The 20,365-nt window shown below is 37.8% G+C and overlaps 2 protein-coding genes across 2 annotated transcripts; both read right to left on the reverse strand.

Annotated features, from left to right (window-relative positions):
- Positions 1 to 10,193: 10,193 nt before the first annotated feature.
- On the reverse strand, positions 10,194 to 12,213 carry LOC134749835 (cytochrome P450 6B6-like). The gene is made up of 2 exons (XM_063684832.1): positions 10,837 to 12,213; positions 10,194 to 10,626 (listed from the first exon to the last, which is right to left on the reverse strand). Exons 1-2 carry the CDS (start codon positions 12,194 to 12,196, stop codon positions 10,457 to 10,459), a joined length of 1,530 nt encoding a protein of 509 aa, XP_063540902.1. The 5' UTR covers positions 12,197 to 12,213; the 3' UTR covers positions 10,194 to 10,456.
- Positions 12,214 to 13,427: 1,214 nt separating this feature from the next.
- On the reverse strand, positions 13,428 to 16,030 carry LOC134749858 (cytochrome P450 6B6-like). Its single transcript, XM_063684855.1, has 2 exons — positions 14,671 to 16,030; positions 13,428 to 14,423 (listed from the first exon to the last, which is right to left on the reverse strand). The coding sequence occupies exons 1-2, from the start codon at positions 16,028 to 16,030 to the stop codon at positions 14,254 to 14,256; spliced, it is 1,530 nt and encodes a 509-aa protein (XP_063540925.1). The 3' UTR covers positions 13,428 to 14,253.
- Between the last annotated feature and the right edge of the window lie 4,335 nt (positions 16,031 to 20,365).

The following is a 20,365-nucleotide window of genomic DNA, read 5'->3' on the forward strand; positions in this document are numbered from 1 at the left end:
ACAGTGGCGCCCTCAATCAGCTGCATTAAGCTTGCCTTAACTCAATTGGATTAAAGTTTAAAAACTCGCTTCATACTTCATAATCTTTTCAGAAAATCAACCTTAAAACTTTGGTAGCAAAGTTCAAATTCTAATAAAACGTGAGGATTATATAAGTGGTTTTGTAAGTTATTTCATTTCTGTTAATACTTACATAAAAGTAACGACGCTCGCGCGTGTGTTTCGAGAGAGGAAAATGCCTAGAAGCCGATTCTATGTGAATAATTTGATATGGAAGCTATTCTGGTCGTAATAATAACACGTTATAAATTTGATCTGGATTTCCAACGGGAACAAATCAAATAATTTTTATGAAATATTTTGATTTGTGCTTTTTAAGTAGTCACACTACTATAATATAAATTATAAACTGAAATAGATATCATACACTAAAGAAAAAGTGACCAAGTCCACCGGTGGCCGAGGCGGGAATCGAACCCGCGTCTACTTACGGCCTCGGCCACCGGTGGACTTGGTCACTTTTTCTTTAGAAAGAAAGAAAGAAAGAAAAGACATTTATTGTAAAGACCTTCTACAAACAGCGCCACCTCAGTTACAAAAAAGAACTTACTCACTAAACACTTAAAGCTAGGTACAATGGTAGTTATAGAAAAAGGAGTAAGGTAAGGGTTAATGAATAAACACAAATTTTGGCGCCGCTATAGTGGCTACAAAAGGACGCCACTCAGCATATGCTCTGGTATAAATAAATACCACAGCGCTGGTTTTCTGTGGCACCCCGGGCCGGAGGGTAGCTTAGAACTATTTGAGATAAATATAAAAATACAAATAATATAAATACTTACTATAAAGATACAGATAGGTTATAGCTTCATGTAGGGTAAAATGTTATGATGGTAAGGGTAGGTAGATATTATTAGTATTATAGACATTAGAAGAGGTAGATAAAATAATAACTTTATGTATAACTCTGGTAAAAAAAAAAGTATATGATATCATATGATATCTTTAGTATATGATATCTATTTCAGTTTGATCTGGATTTGTTATGGATATGATCTGTGGTGTATGACGTTTTTTGGTTGAAGAAATGTCACTTTTGACACTGACAGATCAGATCCATAATTAATCTAGATCGTGTGAGCACCACACTATGCCCAAGAAGGCTTGTATTGTGTGTACTGTAAAGGTTTGCAACCTTTGCAGCCTTTTTGGTCAGTGAGTGGCAACAAGCTGGCAACAGGCACACATTTAAATTTAGAATCTGTGATCTCGCTGTCAAATAGAACGGGTGTGTGTGGGTGTGCCATTAAGGCTAACCGAATATTATAACCTAGCTAGAGGACTTCCGGTTCCAACGCCATCTTGATAGTAGCCTCGTGATTAATTCCTTTGTTTTTTGCTCATTAATATTGTTTAAAGTGTAATATCGATAGCTTTATTATACAATAATCTAATGTGGTAGTGTGCAGTGAATGGAGAAATCGTGTCACACTCAAAGTGTGTTTAACCACCATTTTGGAGTCAACGGCCGGTAGTCCACGTGCTTCTCGTAAAATCCAGCTATCGGTTTTACGAGACAACTACAACAACCACCGAACAGCGTCGTGCTCTAAGAGCCTAACTCCTACCCTTTTACGTGGCATTGGCTACGGGCAACATCGCCCTCAAGTCCATCAAGAAAAAAAAAAAAAAAAAACCTAGCTATAGTTAAACCAACACAAGTCTGCAACGATTTTGAGAGCACACGCAGTGCAAGTGTTATTTTAAACGTCAAACTTTTATGAAATGATGTTTTAATGTTTTAATGTTTTAATGTTTATTTGGGCACAAACGGTACATGTTTCTTATAACTAGTGTCTTATACATAATTCATAAACCAGGACAGTTGCCACCACTTAATAGCTCATTAAAGAAAAACAAAATACATGATAACTAAACTTAAAGATTAACAACGAGGGTCGAATTAGGACAGGGGCTAAATTAATGAAGATAAAACTATTTTTATACATTACATTTGCAATTAAGTGTAAAGTTACAGTGTCTTTAATTCGTTTGTTTATTTAAAACCAAAATTACTTGACGTTTAAATTTAGACAAGGAGTCATTAAGTATATCAATTTTTGAGAAAATATCATTATTAAATCTGCAAGCTCTTATCAGAAAGGAGTTTGATTTGTATTTCTTTTTAGTAAAGGGAATACAAAATAATTTATCGCTACGCCGTGTGTTCAAGCGGGGAGTTTTAAAGCTAAGTCTACTTAACAAATAAGGGGAGTCAATTAAATTTCTTAATACTTTATACAAAAATATTTGATCTTTTAATGTGCGCCGGCTTTCAAGAGACACCAGTTTATTCAGGTTAAGCGGTTGAGTTGACACAAGGTTTTTATATTTTAAATGTTTGATGAGCTTCTTTTGAATTCTTTCAATACTATGAATATAACATTTATAGCTAGGGTTCCATACTGTTGATCCATATTCCAGAATTGGTCTAACTAGCGAGTTGAAGAGTGTCAGCAAGGTGATAGCTTCTTTGAATTCTTTACAAGTTCTCAAGATGAACCCAAGTAACCTAAAGGCTCTATTTATTAAGTTGTCGGTGTGGTCGCTGAATAATAATTTGCTATCCAAATAAATACCTAAATCTTTAATGGTAGAAACTCTACATAATGACACGTTGTTTATAAGGTAGTCGTAGTTAATAAATTGTTTTTTTCTACTGAACGTTATTATGTTACACTTATTTATATTTAAGTGCAAATGATTTAATTGACAATATATATGCAATCGGGTTAAGTCTTCCTGTAAAGCTTGACAATCACTTATGCTCTTAACAAGTTTCAGTATCTTTTTATCGTCGGCGTATAAAAGGCAGGTTGAAGATTTTAGATGGGAAGTAACGTCGTTAATAAAAACATTAAAGAACAGGGGCCCCAAATGATGGATGACGTATTAAATAACACTTGCACTGCGAATACTATCAAAATCGTTGCATTGCAGACATTTCTTGGTCTAACAGTAAAGTATTATGAAAAGTATATACTTTTAAATCAACGAAGTGTGTTTAAATATATTTCACGTCCTCCCTGCTAGGTCGTAGTCGTATCCCTTTACAGTACTCAAACAACGATATAATATAGAAAAAAAGACATTTATTGTAAAAACCTTCTACATACAGCGCCACTTCAGTCGGACTCGCCCACCGAGGGTTCCGTACTTTTTAGTATTTGTTGTTATAGCGGCAACAGAAATAAATCATCTGTGAAAATTTAAACTTTCTAGCTATCACGGTTCCAGAGATACAGCCTGGTGACAGACAAACGGACAGACAGAGAGACGGACAGACAGACAGACAGACGGACAGTGGAGTCTTAGTAATAGGGTCCCGTTTTTACTTTTTGGGTACGGAACCCTAAAAAAAGAACTTCATAGGCAGGGTTTACTACCGACTAGGCCAGACCGGTCGTCAAATCCATATCGAATCGTTAAAAACGAATCGACCTCCAGAATTGAATTAATAAGGTTATTTTCAAGGCTTCCATTTGCATTAAGGTTTTGAAAGGCACGGTGCCTATTGGTGTACAGTCGAAGGCAAAAATATCTATACAGACAAATGGCTCTAAAATATGTGAACACGACTTTATTGTCTAAGGTGTAAGAGCGTACACATATTTTTGAAACTGGGAATATATATATTTATGTGCTTGACTGTACACGTAGGTCAATGAAAGAAAACTAGCCTTGCTATCGAAAACAATTTTTTTTATAAATAATGCTAATTTTCATTTTTAGGGTTCCATACCCAAAGGGTAAAAACGGGACCCTATTACTAAAGACTCCTCTGTTCGTCAGTCGGTCTGCCTGTCTGTCACCAGGCTATATCTCATGACTCATGATAGCTAGCAAAAATTATAGAATTGAGAATAAATTACATACCTACTTATATACTTACTTAAAACGAATTAAAAGCTTTATTAAAAACTTTAGTGCAGAAGAATGTTTTAAGAGAATTAAATTTTATGAAATCATTGTAGGCTATCTACCTTCATTGATGAGAAATCACTATCTCCGTAAACAGTGAAAAACTGATGACATTGCTTACCTATAAAAGTAATGACGATTATTGAATTCGTGGATATTCTGCCACGAAATGCTCGAACAACATACCGCCCGCGCCGCCCATAACTCGTACCTGTAACAAAAATAATGTTCGTAATTTTTTTTAAGTAGGTAACTTTTTACGTTAAGGTACTTATATTTTATATCCCTATTAAGGTTGTTCAAAACCGAAGAACGTGGGTTCGAGACCCGGTTCATACCTATAATTTTCTGTGAACTTTTTCCCTTTGTGGCGTTAAATAATAGTTATTTGTTATACAAGGGTGCAAAGTTGTATTTTACCCACGAGTGTGGAATTGAAACACGAGCAAGCGAAAGGATTCTATAGTTGAACCACGAGCGAAGCGAGTGGTTCTAAAATAGAATCCTGAGCGTAGCGAGTGTTTTAACACACGAGAAGTAAAATACATTTGCACCCGTGTGTAACACAAAACTTTTCCCCTCACTATAGCGAGGAAAGTGCAACATCTACAGGCGTTAGATCATATTCATCAACTGGAATCACTCATTTTTTTACGATATTATAACAAAAAACTGGAAATTCTGTACTTTTACGTGAGAAGTTTTTAAGTAAAATTTTTGTTGACAATGTTGACATTTCTGACGTATGAAATGTCAATGATGCGTTTTGAAATTGCATCGACTCAGAATTATATTTAACATAATTAATAAAAAACAAACGTTTATTATGGAATTTTAAGGTTTATGACTTAAAATCATTAAATAAAGCTAAATCTGGTATTTTTATTAAATTCTAAAACCATTTATTTAATGATAATTAATATCGAACGAACCATTATTATGAGCGTTTTACGTTTTGTTATCTGTGATGCTACTTAAACACGCTCCATCCAAGGTCAAATTACTTTCCCCACTAGTGGATAAAATGCGTTTTTCCCCGCTTGTTTTAAAGGATAAAAGACGGCTTTCCGAGCTAGTGAGGGGAAAATGTATTTTCTTTCTTTCTTTCACATATATAGTGGCTTTGTGAACTGTAGATCTCGCGAGCCTAACTTAAAACTCAATAAATGTATGGCTCCGACATTTTTAAAAAAAAACTGCATCGACACAAAATGCCACGACAATTGGTTGAGAATTGCGAACTGTAGAGGACAACATCAGGACATACGAAAGCGTTTTTGGCCAAGCTGAAACAAAATACAAATACAAATAGTTTATTATCATAAAGGTTTATTATCATAAACGGAGACCTTCGCTGACGCTCGGTCAATAAGAATAATCTTTTTTTTTAAGTAGCTCTCCGTTAAAAGAAAACACGTAAGAAAACTTTACTAAACTTGTCAGGTCTAGTTTCTGGGTCGAAAGGTCAGATAACAATCGCTTTTGTTTTAGTTCCTACGCCAATTCTTAGCATAGGATTGCCAAGCGGACCGCAGTATAGCGAAAATTAGTGCCTACGCCAATCTAAAGCAAGCCTTTAGCTTGCTACTTTTACTTGCTTGTTGTTGCCTAGGCAAAAAGCGGGGACAACGGACGGGGGGTTAAAGATACTCGGTATTACACTTGGAGTTATTTACTCGCCGCCCTCAATTAGTCTCGGCCACAGATATATATTGAACTAGACACAGTCAACATGGATTATGAACATTAAACAGTTTTTTGCGAAATTATTTATTTACTTTTATTTTCGACGCAGGTTTCATTGATCATACCAGTATGTAATTGTGATGGGTGGTTTGAATTTGTAAGGTCTGCCCCCAACTTATTCATAGATTTTTGTCGGGTAATTAAACAAATTTACCCGTATAGAGATAATAATTGGTTTAACATTTGCTCCCTGATGTCAAAATATTACGGCATAAGACTTTGATGCACGTTTTACACCCAATATATACAGTATGTATGTACGTTGTATGATTTTGTTTTATGAATTTGCCCATTATGCCTTGCTCCCATTATTAGAAAAATTAGACAACTGAATTTTAGAGAATCTATTTTCCAAGGCAGGCCATCTTTGGCATGTAAGGCACTATAGACCGAGTTTACGATACTTACGGCGTCTAGTTCAATATATGGTCTGTGGTGTTGGCAAACGCACGCTTGAGACGGACACTTCAAGCGGTCCTAATAGCGTTTACTTTCCTTAATACATTTACCCGACGGTTTCGATGAACGAAGAACATAAACTTTCTTAGAGTTTAAAGGTAGGATAAGATAAGATTAGATAAGATAAGATAAAATTTATTTCATTGAAAAAGACGTTTCGGTGCGGCGCTATACAATTGTGAGCCGTTTGTGTATTAGCGAAAATGAGCGCAATTTATTATAAATATTGTCATTATGCGTAAGTACGTTTTCACATTGTCCGAACCGAGTTTTGTATGAAAAACTTAAATTAGCTGTATTTTTTTAACTATGGTATCTGAAGCTACATAAACTAATTTCAGACCTGGATATACCTTATCCTATTGTAAGTACTAAGTTTCAGAGCAATTTAGCTAGTCGTTTCAAAATGAGAGCGTAACTACGTTTGTATGGAGAACCGAGCTTGCCGGGGGCTCTTAAGCAAAGTATACAAACGGACTATGTTAACAGCAGTTAACGCCGAATGGGCTATTATCGCAATTAACCGGCTACTTGGCGATCCCCAGCGGCGCAAAGGATCTTCACATTGGTTGCGGTTGTTGCGGATCCGCTCGCCGGTGCGGTGGGCGAGCGGGACATCGCTATTATAAGCGCATAGTGCTATCCCGCTCATTTGCGATAACCGCGCTCTACGGTAATAAACTGAATGTACGATACGGGCATTATCTTGATAATAGTGCCCAATTACGAAGATGACGGTTGAATGTCGTGAAGGCTCGGACATATGTCCTTCCCCAGGACTCAAACTATCTCTATTCAACTAAATCGGTTCAGCGGTTTAAGCGTGAAGAGGACACAGACAGACCTTCGCATTTATAGAGACAGACTTTCGCATTTATAATATTAGTATGGATTACATTTTTTACTAAAATCCCGTCCCATGTTTTTCTCTGAAGGCCCTTTGGTCCTCGACTGCTATTCTTATTGTCCACTTATTCCAATTATCCTGATATTTCCAAGAAGTACTCATCTCTTAAATTATCTTAGTATTCAAAATATTACTTAATCAGGTAAAACAATTTCAATATATTATATCGCGTATTACAAAATTACATCCCGATTTGAATTAGAATAATTAATTTCCTTTAAAAATTTGCGTTTCTCTCGATTTTGTTTTGCTGCCACGATTAGAATTTTCAATCCGTCACTCATTTTATCAAAAACATTGACAGATTATAAACTGAAATAGATGTCATATGTATATTAAAGAAAAAGAGACGAAGCCCTCCAGTGGAGAAGGCCGGATTTGAACCGGCGTCTTTAGCAATCCGGGCTAACGCCTTGAACCCCTAGGCCATCCTGCCACGGCGGAACCGGTCCCAATTTTTAGACTAACTATATGCTATCTTACTAAGACTAGGCGTCTTTGAATCCGGCCTTCACCACTGGAGGGCTTCGTGACTTTTTCTTTAATATATGACGTCTATTTCAGTTTATAATTTATATATAGTAGTGTGACTACTTAAAAAACACAAATCAAAAATATTTCATAAAATAATTTGATTTGTTCCCAATGTTGTGTGAAGATTGACAGAGATATCGCCTGCATCAACGCTTCAGCAGCGGTGGCTGCTTAACACCAAACGGGCCGCACGTTTGTTTGCCACCATCATGGTACCTATAAAATAATCGGCTTCCCGGATGGCACGTTCCTCAGATAAATTAGACAAGTTCTGGGCCATTATTCATCCTGAGCGTACCTTCCGCACGCTTGATTATTAAACTATACTTGTGCGTTGGCGTTTATCTGCTTATTAATTACGGCTTTTAATCGGACCTATATTTGGTGGTTTAATTAATGAGTCCGACAGTAGAGTACAATTAAGTTTAGAGAAAACTCGTTTTATATAACGATATGAATATGAGATTATGAGACTAAGTAGAAAGTGACGGTATTTAATCGCTTACCATCAGCGTTTTCACATTGTCAGATCCGATATCGGATGTAGGATCCTACATCCGCGTAGTCAGGCCGCGGGGGCGCGCCCGCGCCCGGGCGCCGCCTATAGCGGTCACGCACACTACAACAAGCATTATGCCTTCACATACGCACACAAACAAATATTATCGGTCCGAAAGCTGAAGGGGGGCTCCGACATGGCTGAATTTATCGGAAGCGCCTTTCCGATATCGGATATCATAAGGGCTTACTAATTATCAGTCCTTCGAAGTAAATCACGCCCGTTGTATTTAATTTCATCTCGCCATCCACCACCACGCCAAGGATATGAAAACATTATTAAACTTTCTGCAACCTTTAGTGCTTCATTGATTCTTACGGCGCCCGCATACGAATGTTGTGATATAACGCCTTCACATCTTGACGCATGCCACACGAAATAAAATTACGAAACCGAGAAACATTGGCGAGTTTTACCTTATACTGAAGACCATTTTGACTTGATAAACACGAGTCAGAAATTCCTGATAAGGTTTCTTCAGTTTTTAATCAACGATATCATTTATTTTCTTATCTAGCATGAGATTTATTCCTCTCGGCGTTTTATTTAACATACCGCTGAGGTTCTTTAGGAAAACTTACACAAGTTAGAAATTATGCAGAGCTCCTTTAAAACTCCAAAAAACTGGCGTCACTATATTCTGTTCAGTTAAATGGAAAATTGCAAAGATAATTTAATTCTGAAGAAACCCTACTAATAATTTTAGTTCGTCGAAAGAAAGTTTTCCTGCCGTATTTAAATTATTTTTGCCAACAATCACAGCACCAAGGATAGGTATGAAAACATTCTAAAACATTATATTGTCTTCGGTTACCGCGATAGTTACTCATGAAATAAAACTATGAAAACGGATTATATCGCGTATATTGAATTTATAATAAATTCAATATACGCGATATAATCCGTTTTCATAGTTTTATTCTAAAACATTGTTGTATTTCGGTTTCTATTGTAAAACCTTGTGCAACCTTTAGTAGGTACCTACTTCATTGATTCTTAAGGGGGCTCATTGACTAAATTACTACATTATGTGGGGACTTGGCAGTACCTAAAACTGTACCTAACATAAATAATGATTTATTTATGTTAGTTCATCCCGCGGGCACCAGAATGTTTGCTTAAGCAAATTTGGTTGAAATTACTAAGGCGCATACGGAATAAATCTAACTTGAGCATGATGTATGGGTGAGTTTTAAAAGCACATAATCGCATAAAGGGGCCCACAGACTATCAGTTCGCCGGACGATATCGGCCTGTCAGTTGTTCGGAACTGTCAAACTTTTGTTCTAACTGACAGGCCGTAATCGTCCGGCGGACTGATAGTCGGCCTATTTACGGCGCCCGCGTTCGAATGTTGTGAATTTGTGACAGTGTTATCACATAATTCTTATCAAATGGAGGTATCTCCACTGTCGCATGCTACACGAAATTACGAAACCAACAAAGTTTGTAGACAACCGACTTTTAACTTATGTTGAAGAAAAGTTACGCGCTCATCTACATTATTTAAGGTCACGACTGACGTTTTCTATTAAACGATTGTCACTTGACTCGAACCTTATACGGCTCAATGTAGCAAGTATTTATAAGAGCATGCGGCAATGAGGTCGCGACACGACATGCCCCCAACACTTTAACCTATAATGCCGTTCTAGCCACTGGCTCGTTCACAACTAACTTTCCAATTGCCTGTTAGGAACGAGATATCGGTAACTTTATACAGCTCTGAACAAAATAAAACAAGATATCCGCTCGCTTTATCTAGTTTTACCGCTGAGTTATTTTTGTTTTCGGTTGATTTCATTTTGTTACATGATTTAGTAAAGTAATCAAAGAACATTTGTAACGCTTTAATATTTAAAGCTAGTTTTTGATTAATGAGTTATATTTATATATTAACCCATATATTCTCAGAACTAGATATTAGTCTACATTCGTTGAAATTGCAAACTCTCTCTACTGATTTTAATGGGTTACAAGGGGTTTTCAGTGGGTAGGAAAGGAAATGTTGGGGATATTAAGCAACTATATACTACGTATTCTACGAAATTATAGCATTATTATCATTTTCATCAAAATACTTCTACTAAATAATATCCAGACGCAAGTCGCAAGTATCTGGGTATTCAATGTAACCATACGTATTTTTTTGTAATAATTAAAAATAATATTCACAACAAACGTCATGTCTTCGTAGTTTTTCGCGGTCAAAGATGTCCTTAACTGCCTAGCAGGTAATCCTTATGGTTCTTTGACACTTTTCTATTTTAACGTCTATTGATGAGCTTGAGTGGCAATCCTCCCAGGACGGCCTGAACAAAGTTCGAGCGGGAATCGACCGGCGGCACACGCTGGGTTTCAGACGCCGGTGACACGCTGCACTGCTGCAGCACCGCCGCAAGCCCCGCCAACGACTGCATCTCGCCTAGACGTGATCCTATAATACAAAAGAGCCAATACAAAAGGTAGATCTACAAAGCTTGAGCACTTATGCAAACTCATTATCATTAGGATAGTCTCCATTAACGGTGAACCAACGATCTGGCTAGGAAATGAGGTTGCACGAGGGCATGACCAATGGTTATTGAGATCCTTGGAATACGAGTACAAACTTGAAATATTTCAGTTAATAGTTTACATAACACACCTATACACGCTCTGGGCCCATCTCCGAAAGGCAAGTACACGTATTTGTGTCGCTTCTGCACTTCTTCGGGAGTAAATCGCTGCGGCCGGAATTCCCGCGGGTTATCGAAATACTTCTCATCGTTTTGCAGCGCCTCCACTGGGATCACAATTTTTACCCCAGGTTCAATAGTCAGACCCAGTTGAGGGAATGTATAAGTCCGAGCACACACACGGTTTAGTACGCCCAGCGATGGAAACATCCTCATTGCCTCCTTGAAAGCCATACCAAGCAACGTCATCTCTGCTACCGCATCGTAGCACAACTTATTGTCATATTTTTGTAACACTTCATCGATCTCCGACTGGATCTTGGTTTGTGTTTCAGGATTCAATGCCAGCTGGTGCAATAAAAAACTTGTAGCAGACGAAGAAGTTTCAAAACCTGCAGCAAAGAATACGTATACTTGGGCAGCCATCATTTTGATATCCATTTCCATGTCCACAATTACGGGAGACCCGTCAGCGTTCCGGTTCACAATTGATTCTCCTATGATTTTTCCCTTGCTCTCCAATTCCAGGAGTAGATCTATGAAATCATGACGACCAGAGGGCTTATATTGTCTATCTTTTCTGACGGTTTTAACTAAATCAAAAATGGCATCGCGAACTTTGGGATTGGTAACATAAAGGAACGATCTTAGCGGTGGAAAAAGGTGCCACAACATGAACTTAATTACGATCGGAAGCGGGGTTGCGAGGATCATCCTGCCGATGTTTCTGAAGGCGGAGTCTTCATTGCCGAGGGAGTCGGTATCGACGCCAAAGCCGCAGGCTCCGATAAATTCTGTGGTGAAGCGCGCCATCAGCTCGCGCACGTCGCAGGTGTCTGATCGGGCTGCGGCATCGTGCGCCACCCCCTGCAGGCGCTCCGCACACCGCACCACCAGCGGGAACATCGCCTTCAGCTTAGCAGTCGTGAACGCGGGCGTTATTCGCTGTCGCTGTAGCTTCCATAGATCTCCTTCTGCTTGGAACAAGTTCGCTACCAAGGGCTCTACCTTTGGGTTTCTTCCAAGTCCCCGAGAATAGAAATGAACGAAATCATTGTTTAATATATCTCTGACGATATCTGGATCTCTTATGTATAGCTCCGGAGTGGAGCCCCTGTAGAAGCCAACTACTTTATCGTTTGGGAACCGGTTATATAGGTCGTTGGCTACCTCTGTGAAGCTTTGCCGTCCAATGAAGCCCTTGTAGTTGTTTCCGAACAGAAACACCGGGGGGTCGTGCTTGACATTTCTCTTGGCCCAATAGTCATGATTGCGGGTGCCGAAATAGTAGATGGCTACAACCAGTACTGCTAGCAATACAACGATCATCTTCACTATTCGGTTCCACTTTGATAACTGAGTAAATAGACAAGGACCAGGCATTCTTATAATAGGGTCAATCAACTTTTTCATGTCATCGAGAAAGATTTTATTAAAAAATGTGTTGAATTTGTGTTATTATATATTTCACGCAGAACTATTATCAGTTTTGTATGCAAATACGAGCGCATAAATTTCATTATTTTGACAAATTTGACTGTTTAATATGTTGTGATTACTCAAAACGTGTCCCCTGGGTTACCAGCGATTTTTCTAATAAAACTTCATTTAATAGAAAGAAATGGTTGTCTACTATATGAAAGAACACAAATGCTTTCCTTCTGGTGACTTAAAAATTAGATCCTGTTTGATTTTTCATACTAGCAATCAATAGTGTCTCCTGGGTCACTAATGACAAAAAATGCACGGAAAGTTTTTATATTACTTAAAAAACTCATTACTGCGTGTTCTATCTATCATAGTGATATGTCAATGAAATTAAATATTTAAAAAATGATAATAAAAACCCAAGAGACCTTTTTTCTGATTTGGGGCCTGTACTAAAAATGTAATATAATATGATTAATATGATAAGGACTTAATCGTTTTAAGTACAGAGTGAGTGGCCCAAAGCTTTTTCTAAAAGTTACGTCGTTATTAACGCTAGGAGTGCACTGCAGCATGTCAAATTAGTATCCCAAAATGTCAAGGCAGAAAACAATAAATTATGTTTCAATTCCACTTCAGCTCATCAGCAAAGTGATATATCAATAGTTTAAAGTTATTTTATGAGAAAAATAATCAGTGTATAGAAAAAAGTCTCCTAAGTCATCATAAATGTCTCTTGGATCACCAGAAAAGTGACCCCGGGAGAAGGGTGACCCAAAAGACATTTAAAAGAAAATCTTCGTTTTTGTACTACCTACGAACATATTTCAATAAATAAATTATAAAAAATAACAAAATTCTTTATTTACTTACTTTTGATTTAAGGTGTGAATATTGACTGAGACTATGACTATCGACTTTGTTACTATAGCATATTAGACCCAGGATAGATCTGATTAGCTTCAAAATAATATTAAATTAGATTGATGTTTTGGTTAATTCATTATAACATACGGGATAAATTACAAAAACGCGCATAGATTTGAAAGATATATTTTTTTATTTTGTTGGGACACGAGATAACATAAACAAGTTGATCGACCCAATAAATAAGATAAAATTAGGTGTTATTACGCCGCCTTTATAGTGAACAGCAATAAAACTCGTTACAATAGCATTTTTATTTTCGAAAGGTAATAAGTTGTAATACGGAGAAGTGAGTTTCGACCTGAACACAGTTTTATTAAAGCTTAAAGTGATTTATATGTTTCTAAAACAAAAGATGTCTTCACACCTGTATAGGGTTGTCAGAAGTCAGAAGTGCAATAAGTGACAAAATAATAGGACATTAATACAATTTCTATGCAGTTTGTTAATTAACTTAGATTTGCGGTTTTCTAGCTACTCAATATATGTAAAGTAATGAAACTTTAGTGATTACATTTACTGCTTATAATGGAAGCAAGAATTGGTTTGGAAACTTCTTAGTTTAAGATTTATGTAAGCAATTACTTAAATTTCATATGCATGTTATGTTTGCCTGTTATTGGGTGAATACTCGAGCAATTTGTTTTTATTGCCACGTTTTCAATAAGTTTAAATATGTATTACACCTGTTGGCAAACCTTAAAAAAATACAAATAAAATAAAAAATAAACCATTTCCTACTAAACTTATTCGAAATTCCCGATTGTTGCAACCCTACCCTCTAATATTTTTTTATTACCATAGCAATTTTAGTGATGTCATTTGACATTGAACCTTAATACACAGAGTCGGCGTAGCTTTATTTAACGTTCATAAGCGCATTGGAATATGCCTACTTGAATAATAAACTGTCTATAAAATATAATATTCACAACAAACGTCATGTCTTCGTAGTTCGTAGCTTTAGGCGGGCAAGTATGTCCTGAACTGCCTAGCAGGTAATCCGTATGGTTTTTTGACACGTTTCTCTTTTAACGTCTATTGGTGAGTTTCAGTGGCAATCCTCCCCGGACGGCCTGCACATTGTTCGAGCGGGAATCTACCGGCGGCACACGCTGGGTTTCGGACGCCGGCGACACGCTGCACTGCTGCAGTACCGCCGCAAGCCCCGCCAACGACTGCATCTCGCCTAGACGTGATCCTATAATACAAAAGAGCTAATACAAAAAGTAGATCTACAAATCTTGAGCACTTATGCAAACTCATTATCATTAATATTCGATGCCAAAAAATACACATACAGTTTAAGATGGTCTCCATTAACGGTGAACCAAGGATCTGGCTAACAAATGAGGTTGCACGAGGGCATGACCGATGATTATTGAGATCCTTGGAATACTTACGAGTAAAAACTTGGAATATTTGACTTAATAGTTTACATAACACACCTATACACGCTCTGGGCCCATCTCCGAATGGCAAGTACACGTATTTGTGTCGCTTCTGCACTTCTTCGGGAGTGAATCGCTGCGGCCGAAATTCTCGCGGGTTATCGAAATACTTCTCGTCATTTTGCAGCGCCTCCACTGGGATCACAATTTTTACCCCAGGATCAATAGTCACACCTAGTTGAGGGAATGTATAAGTCCGAGCACACACACGGTTTAGTACACCCAGAGATGGAAACATCCTCATTGCCTCCTTGAAAGCCGTACCAAGCAACGTCATCTCCGCTACCGCATCGTAACACAACTTATTGTCATATTTTTGTAACACTTCATCGATCTCCGACTGGATCTTGGTTTGTGTTTCAGGATTGAATGCCAGCTGGTGCAATAAAAAGCTTGTAGCAGACGAAGAAGTTTCAAATCCTGCACCAAAGAATACATACACTTGGGCAGCCATCATTTTGATGTCCATTTCCATGTCCACAATTACGGGAGACCCGTCAGCGTTCCGGTGCTCAACTGATTCTCCTACAATTTTTCCCTTGCTCTCCAATTCCAGGAGTAGATCTATGAAATCATGACGACCAGAAGGCTTATATTGTCTATCTTTTCTGACGGTTTTCACTAAATCAAAAATGCCATCGCGAACTTTCGGATTGGCAACATGAAGGAACGATCTTAGCGGTGGAAAAAGTTGCCACAACATGAGCTTAATTACGATCGGTAGCGGGGTAGCGAAGATCATCCTGCCAATGTTTCTGAAGGCGGAGTCTTCATTGCCGAGGGAGTCAGTATCGACGCCAAAGCCGCAGGCTCCGATAAATTCTGTGGTGAAGCGCGCCATCAGCTCGCGCACGTCGCAGGTGTCTGATCGGGCCGCGGCATCGTGCGCCACCCCCTGCAGGCGCTCCGCACACCGCACCACCAGCGGGAACATTGCCTTCAGCTTAGCGGTCGTGAACGCGGGCGTTATTCGCTGTCGCTGGAGCTTCCATAGATCTCCTTCTGCTTGGAACAAGTTCCTTACCAATGGCTCTACCTTTGGGTTTCTTCCAAGTCCCCGATGATAGAAATGAGCGAAATCATTGTTCAATATATCCCTGACGATATCTGGATCTCTTATGTATAGCTCCGGAGTGGTGCCCCTGTAGAATCCAACTACTTTATCGTTTGGGAACCGGTTATATAGGTCGTTGGCTACCTCTGTGAAGCTTTGCCGTCCAATGAAGCCCTTGTAGTTGTTCCCGAATAGAAACACCGGAGGATCGTGCTTGACATTTCTCTTGTCCCAATAGTCATGATTGCGGGTGCCGAAATAGTAGATGGCTACAACCAGTACTGCTAGCAATACAACGATCATCTTCCACTACTCTAGTCGGTTCCACTTTGATAACTGAGTAAATAGATAAGGTGCAGGTATTCTTATAATATTAACATAGCTATCTTCTATGATAACGGCAATGCCTAGATAAACGCTTAATGTTAAAAAATTATATCATAAAAGTAGGTGCGATGTATTTTGAATATTTTGCTAACTAAATAACTACCTACTCGTATATCTGCAATCTGCATGTAGGTATAACCAAGTATTATTTTTTATTAGCAAATTAATCTATTAATGTGCTAATCTATAACAAAACAAATTTTTAAATTACGTTCATAATATAAAATCACATTTACAATCGGGTCTATCGCGAATTTATTTTGTTACCTTTATTTACCGATGTTTCGACTTTCGACACCGGTGTACTTAAAGGCCGACAGCGCACTTGCAATCCCTCTATCGGGCGATTCGTGTGCTCGTTTATTGTGTAACATGTGAGCGCATTGGTATGTAGACTGTAAGCATGTGTGTTGTATTAATAAACAATAAACAAATAAAGATTTCCGCTGCGCCACATCTATATAGGTACGTCTATACGAGTACCTAGCTATTACCTAGGCTAGTGTGACAGTTATATTGCACGGAGCGTAACAGTTCTATAACCTAGCAAAAATGCGCAACAATAAACAAAATTATGACAGCGAGATCAGCCCGGTCAATATTAATTGCATACACGTGTAAAGTTAAATGTTGTCAAGGTCAATATCACGATTTGCTGATTATGAATCGCAATGAACTGAAAATTTTAATCACTGCACTGAAAATTAATCCACAGTTTAAAACTCTGTCATAAGTCAAAAATTATTACGAGTATCATTTACTTTGTCATTTACAGTCTGCGCATAATTGGAAAAATATAAACCTCTCTATAGTAGTCTCTAGTACATACGAGTATTACCTAGTTGATGATGTTTGAGCAGTTTTTTTCACCTACTTGGGAAATGTATCCACTGATTATCGAATCTACCAAGAAAAGTCTTCCTATAATTGAGTTAAGCCGATTTCTGAGTGGATAGACTGACTAATCCCTAATTAAACCGTCTTCAATATTAACGCATTATTCCCATTAAACATCTTTATATACTAGCGTCTATACCAGTTTATACAGCATGTAGTTCACCGAGCGTTAGCAAAGGTCTGCGTTTGAGCTTGGGTAAACATTTTTTCGTATGTTCGGGTCTTTTCCTCTACAGGCCACATATTTCAACCGATTCACGTATAATTTTGTAAACATGTTCGATGATTAAATAAAAAAATTGCCAATTCAGTTTCTGTTTTTTTTTTTCAAAATGGCGCAGCCATACATTTATTCAGTTTTAATTTATGCGACGTCTACAGCTCACAGAGCCACTAGTTATTTTGCATATAGTAATTTGAGTTTAAAGCTGCACAACTTGAAACTGTCTCACCCTCCCGTTCTATTGGTTCAGACACAAACTCAAAAACAAACAGGTTTCGGAATTTTGTTTGAATTAAGCGCTTAAGCCTACAAATCCTGTAAGTCGACTTGATTAAACCCTTCCTTGTAGGAAAGCCTTTAAACCGATTATGTTTATAGGTTCAGGCACCGTGATACTTTAACTTTGCTGGGTCATTTAGTATAAGGCGCTTTACCGAGGAATATATGATGCAGATTATAGAAGACCGTTTAAGGATGGGTGAATCATGCGGCTTTGATAGTAAGTATACTAAGACTTACACATGCAGCAGAGGAAAGGGGACGATCGATTTTCTATATAAACGTATCAAGTCCTCATTTACCTCCCTGGAAATTGGCATGTATTTTAAACAGCTATGCCCGCTCGTTTTTTTTAGTTTTTATATATGTTAGGAGCGAAAAATAGATTTCATGCAAATTTTTAAAAGCTCTTAACTCTTATAATAATGAAAAAAATAATAAAAATCGAACGAATGGGCATAGGTGTTGTTGATATACATCAAATTGTGTGTTTTTTTATTATGGTGACTAAGTCATCCACTTTCGTCTTAAATCAAAATGTTTAATTTAAGCCCTGGTACGATCCACTTGAATGTTTTGTTACGAAACAACAAGTAAATCTATAGCTTCTTAAGTTTTGGTGTACCTAATTAGATTTAAGATTTACCAGAACGCAACGCCAACAACCTTCCTCACAGTTTGGCAAAACATTAAATTAAGCTACAAGGTAATGTTCAATCCATTTTCAATAAATAAATAAAAGGTTTTTTTCTTTGAATTAGAATTATAGGTAGCTAAAGTCCGCGCGCCAATTCCGTGCATTCGGAGGTCGAGGAAGTGGGGGGGTGTGCGCCGCGCCCGTACGTACAAAATGACACCACTCTGTCATGAAGCCCAACACTCCTAACATTCCTCAGCCGTGCACGGAATTCGCGCGCGGACAGTAGCACCACAGTAGCAGCGGGGGCACCTTTTGGAGGCAACCAAAAAAGCGCAAAAATGATAGATAGTACTGAAGCACTACACTCACATCTAAGACCTAAGTATCAAGGCCTAAAAAAGAATGTAAGGCTATCTGCTAAATAAGAATTTATTTAATTTGATACGCTTTTACTATTTTATGAACCACATAAACAATGAGTGTTCCGTATCCAATTCCATTCTCGTTTAATGTAAACACGGAGTGTTAACCGTCATCGTAAACATTATTGTTTACGACTCGACAGGCAAATTCGAACGTAGGTACACTGATATCAAAATGACATCTAACTGATGTCATTCAGTTATCGTTCATTTCTTACGTACTTGTATTGGCATGGGCGAGACGCACAATAACTAAATAACATGATTCAGATATCATTCTGATGTCAGTGTACATTCGAATCGGCCTGTATTTTACTACTCGCAATCTGCACGCATGTTTTTGACAACGATACAGCGTGTTTAATTAAAATGATGCGACCTTTCCCGACAGATAGTAGATAGCGGTGTGAATTTTAATCCCTCTTTTCTCCCTCGGCTATCTGCTGCCTGTACACGTTCTTTTAACATTGAGTAATTATCAGCTTAAAGTCTACTACACAAACTACACAACTACTATACAAAGAAAATATTAATTATAATCAATACGTTCTAGTCCTATATAAGTAAATAAGTGTTTTTTAATCCATGTAGGCACAGAAAGTACCTACCACTGTCCAACTAATTTGATATTGAATTGCACTGCGAGTAATCTCAATGCAATACTGCTGTCAAATTATTTAAAATTCAAATAGGGTATTTGACCACTAGTCAAATCAGTTTTTTTTTTCGAACTGTCAAAACGATTTGCCACTATATGTATATGTATTTATATAAACAAATGACGTCCCGGTGAAGTTCTATACGATTTATAAAACAGTAATTACATAGTAGTAACAGTATGTTCTCTACGTTTCTCTGTAAGATTTCTGGTGCTTTATTTCATGCAGAGTCTGAAATAATTTATTTTAAATACAGCCAACAACCCTATTCAGGTCTGATCAGTCATCTTCTTCAAAATGAATCCAGTAATAGTCCGTCCACGTAATGCACCTTTGCAGAATACGTGTTTCGAATGCACTGTGGTGTCATCATCCTCCTAGCATTGCTTCGACATTTTACCACGGATCGCTTGAGGAACATTAGGTAAGCTCAGCAACCTAATCCAAAGAATTGACAAAGGCACTAGTCATTACTACCGTCCTGACTACCGTTCAATGTATCAAACTTGTTTCCAGTTTCCTCGCGATGTTTTCCTTTAAAAGCGATGGGTAAATAACATATGATATTTCATACATAGGTAAGTTTCAAGATTCTTTAGTACAAGCCAAGGTTTAAACCAACAAACCAACCAGCAACCAGTGGTGTACCACTCAATAACTACGAGTAGTTCGGGCGCGCTCGGCTTCCGACTGCCCCAAGCTATAATTATTAAGGGGCAAATGTAAAATTGTAGATTTATATTGAATTGTTACGTGATTTAATCAAAGGCAAATGCCATGAAAAATTCCGACGGAAACTAGACTACATTTGCAAGGGCAGACTTTAACCAAAACGTTAAATGATTAAAGCTATTATCGTTACTATGCATGCCACAGCAATATAATTTTAGTATAAAATAGCTAAGGGCCACTTGCACCATTTACTAAACCGGGGTTAACCGGTTAAACCTGGAGTTACTATGGTTACCAGTACAATTTGATACTGGGTTAACGGTTTAACCGGTTAACCGCGGATTAGTAGGATGGTGCAAGTGGCGCTAACTGATAGCCGAGGGATTTGACAAGCAAAATTTTAAACTGAAATATACTTTCTGAGTTATTGAGGTAAAACGTTAAAACCCGCGCGATCGC

The sequence above is a fragment of the Cydia strobilella genome, chromosome 19, assembly GCF_947568885.1.
Source record: "Cydia strobilella chromosome 19, ilCydStro3.1, whole genome shotgun sequence".
Lineage (NCBI taxonomy): Eukaryota > Metazoa > Arthropoda > Insecta > Lepidoptera > Tortricidae > Cydia > Cydia strobilella.

Coding starts and splice junctions, on each gene's coding strand:
- LOC134749835 (XM_063684832.1), bottom strand. CDS start 12,196: ATGATCGTTGTATTGCTAGCAGTACTGGTTGTAGCCATCTACTATTTC. Junction 10,627..10,836: donor TGGGCCCAGAGCGTGTATAG/GTGTGTTATGTA, acceptor TTTGTATTATAG/GATCACGTCTAGGCGAGATG.
- LOC134749858 (XM_063684855.1), bottom strand. CDS start 16,030: ATGATCGTTGTATTGCTAGCAGTACTGGTTGTAGCCATCTACTATTTC. Junction 14,424..14,670: donor TGGGCCCAGAGCGTGTATAG/GTGTGTTATGTA, acceptor TTTGTATTATAG/GATCACGTCTAGGCGAGATG.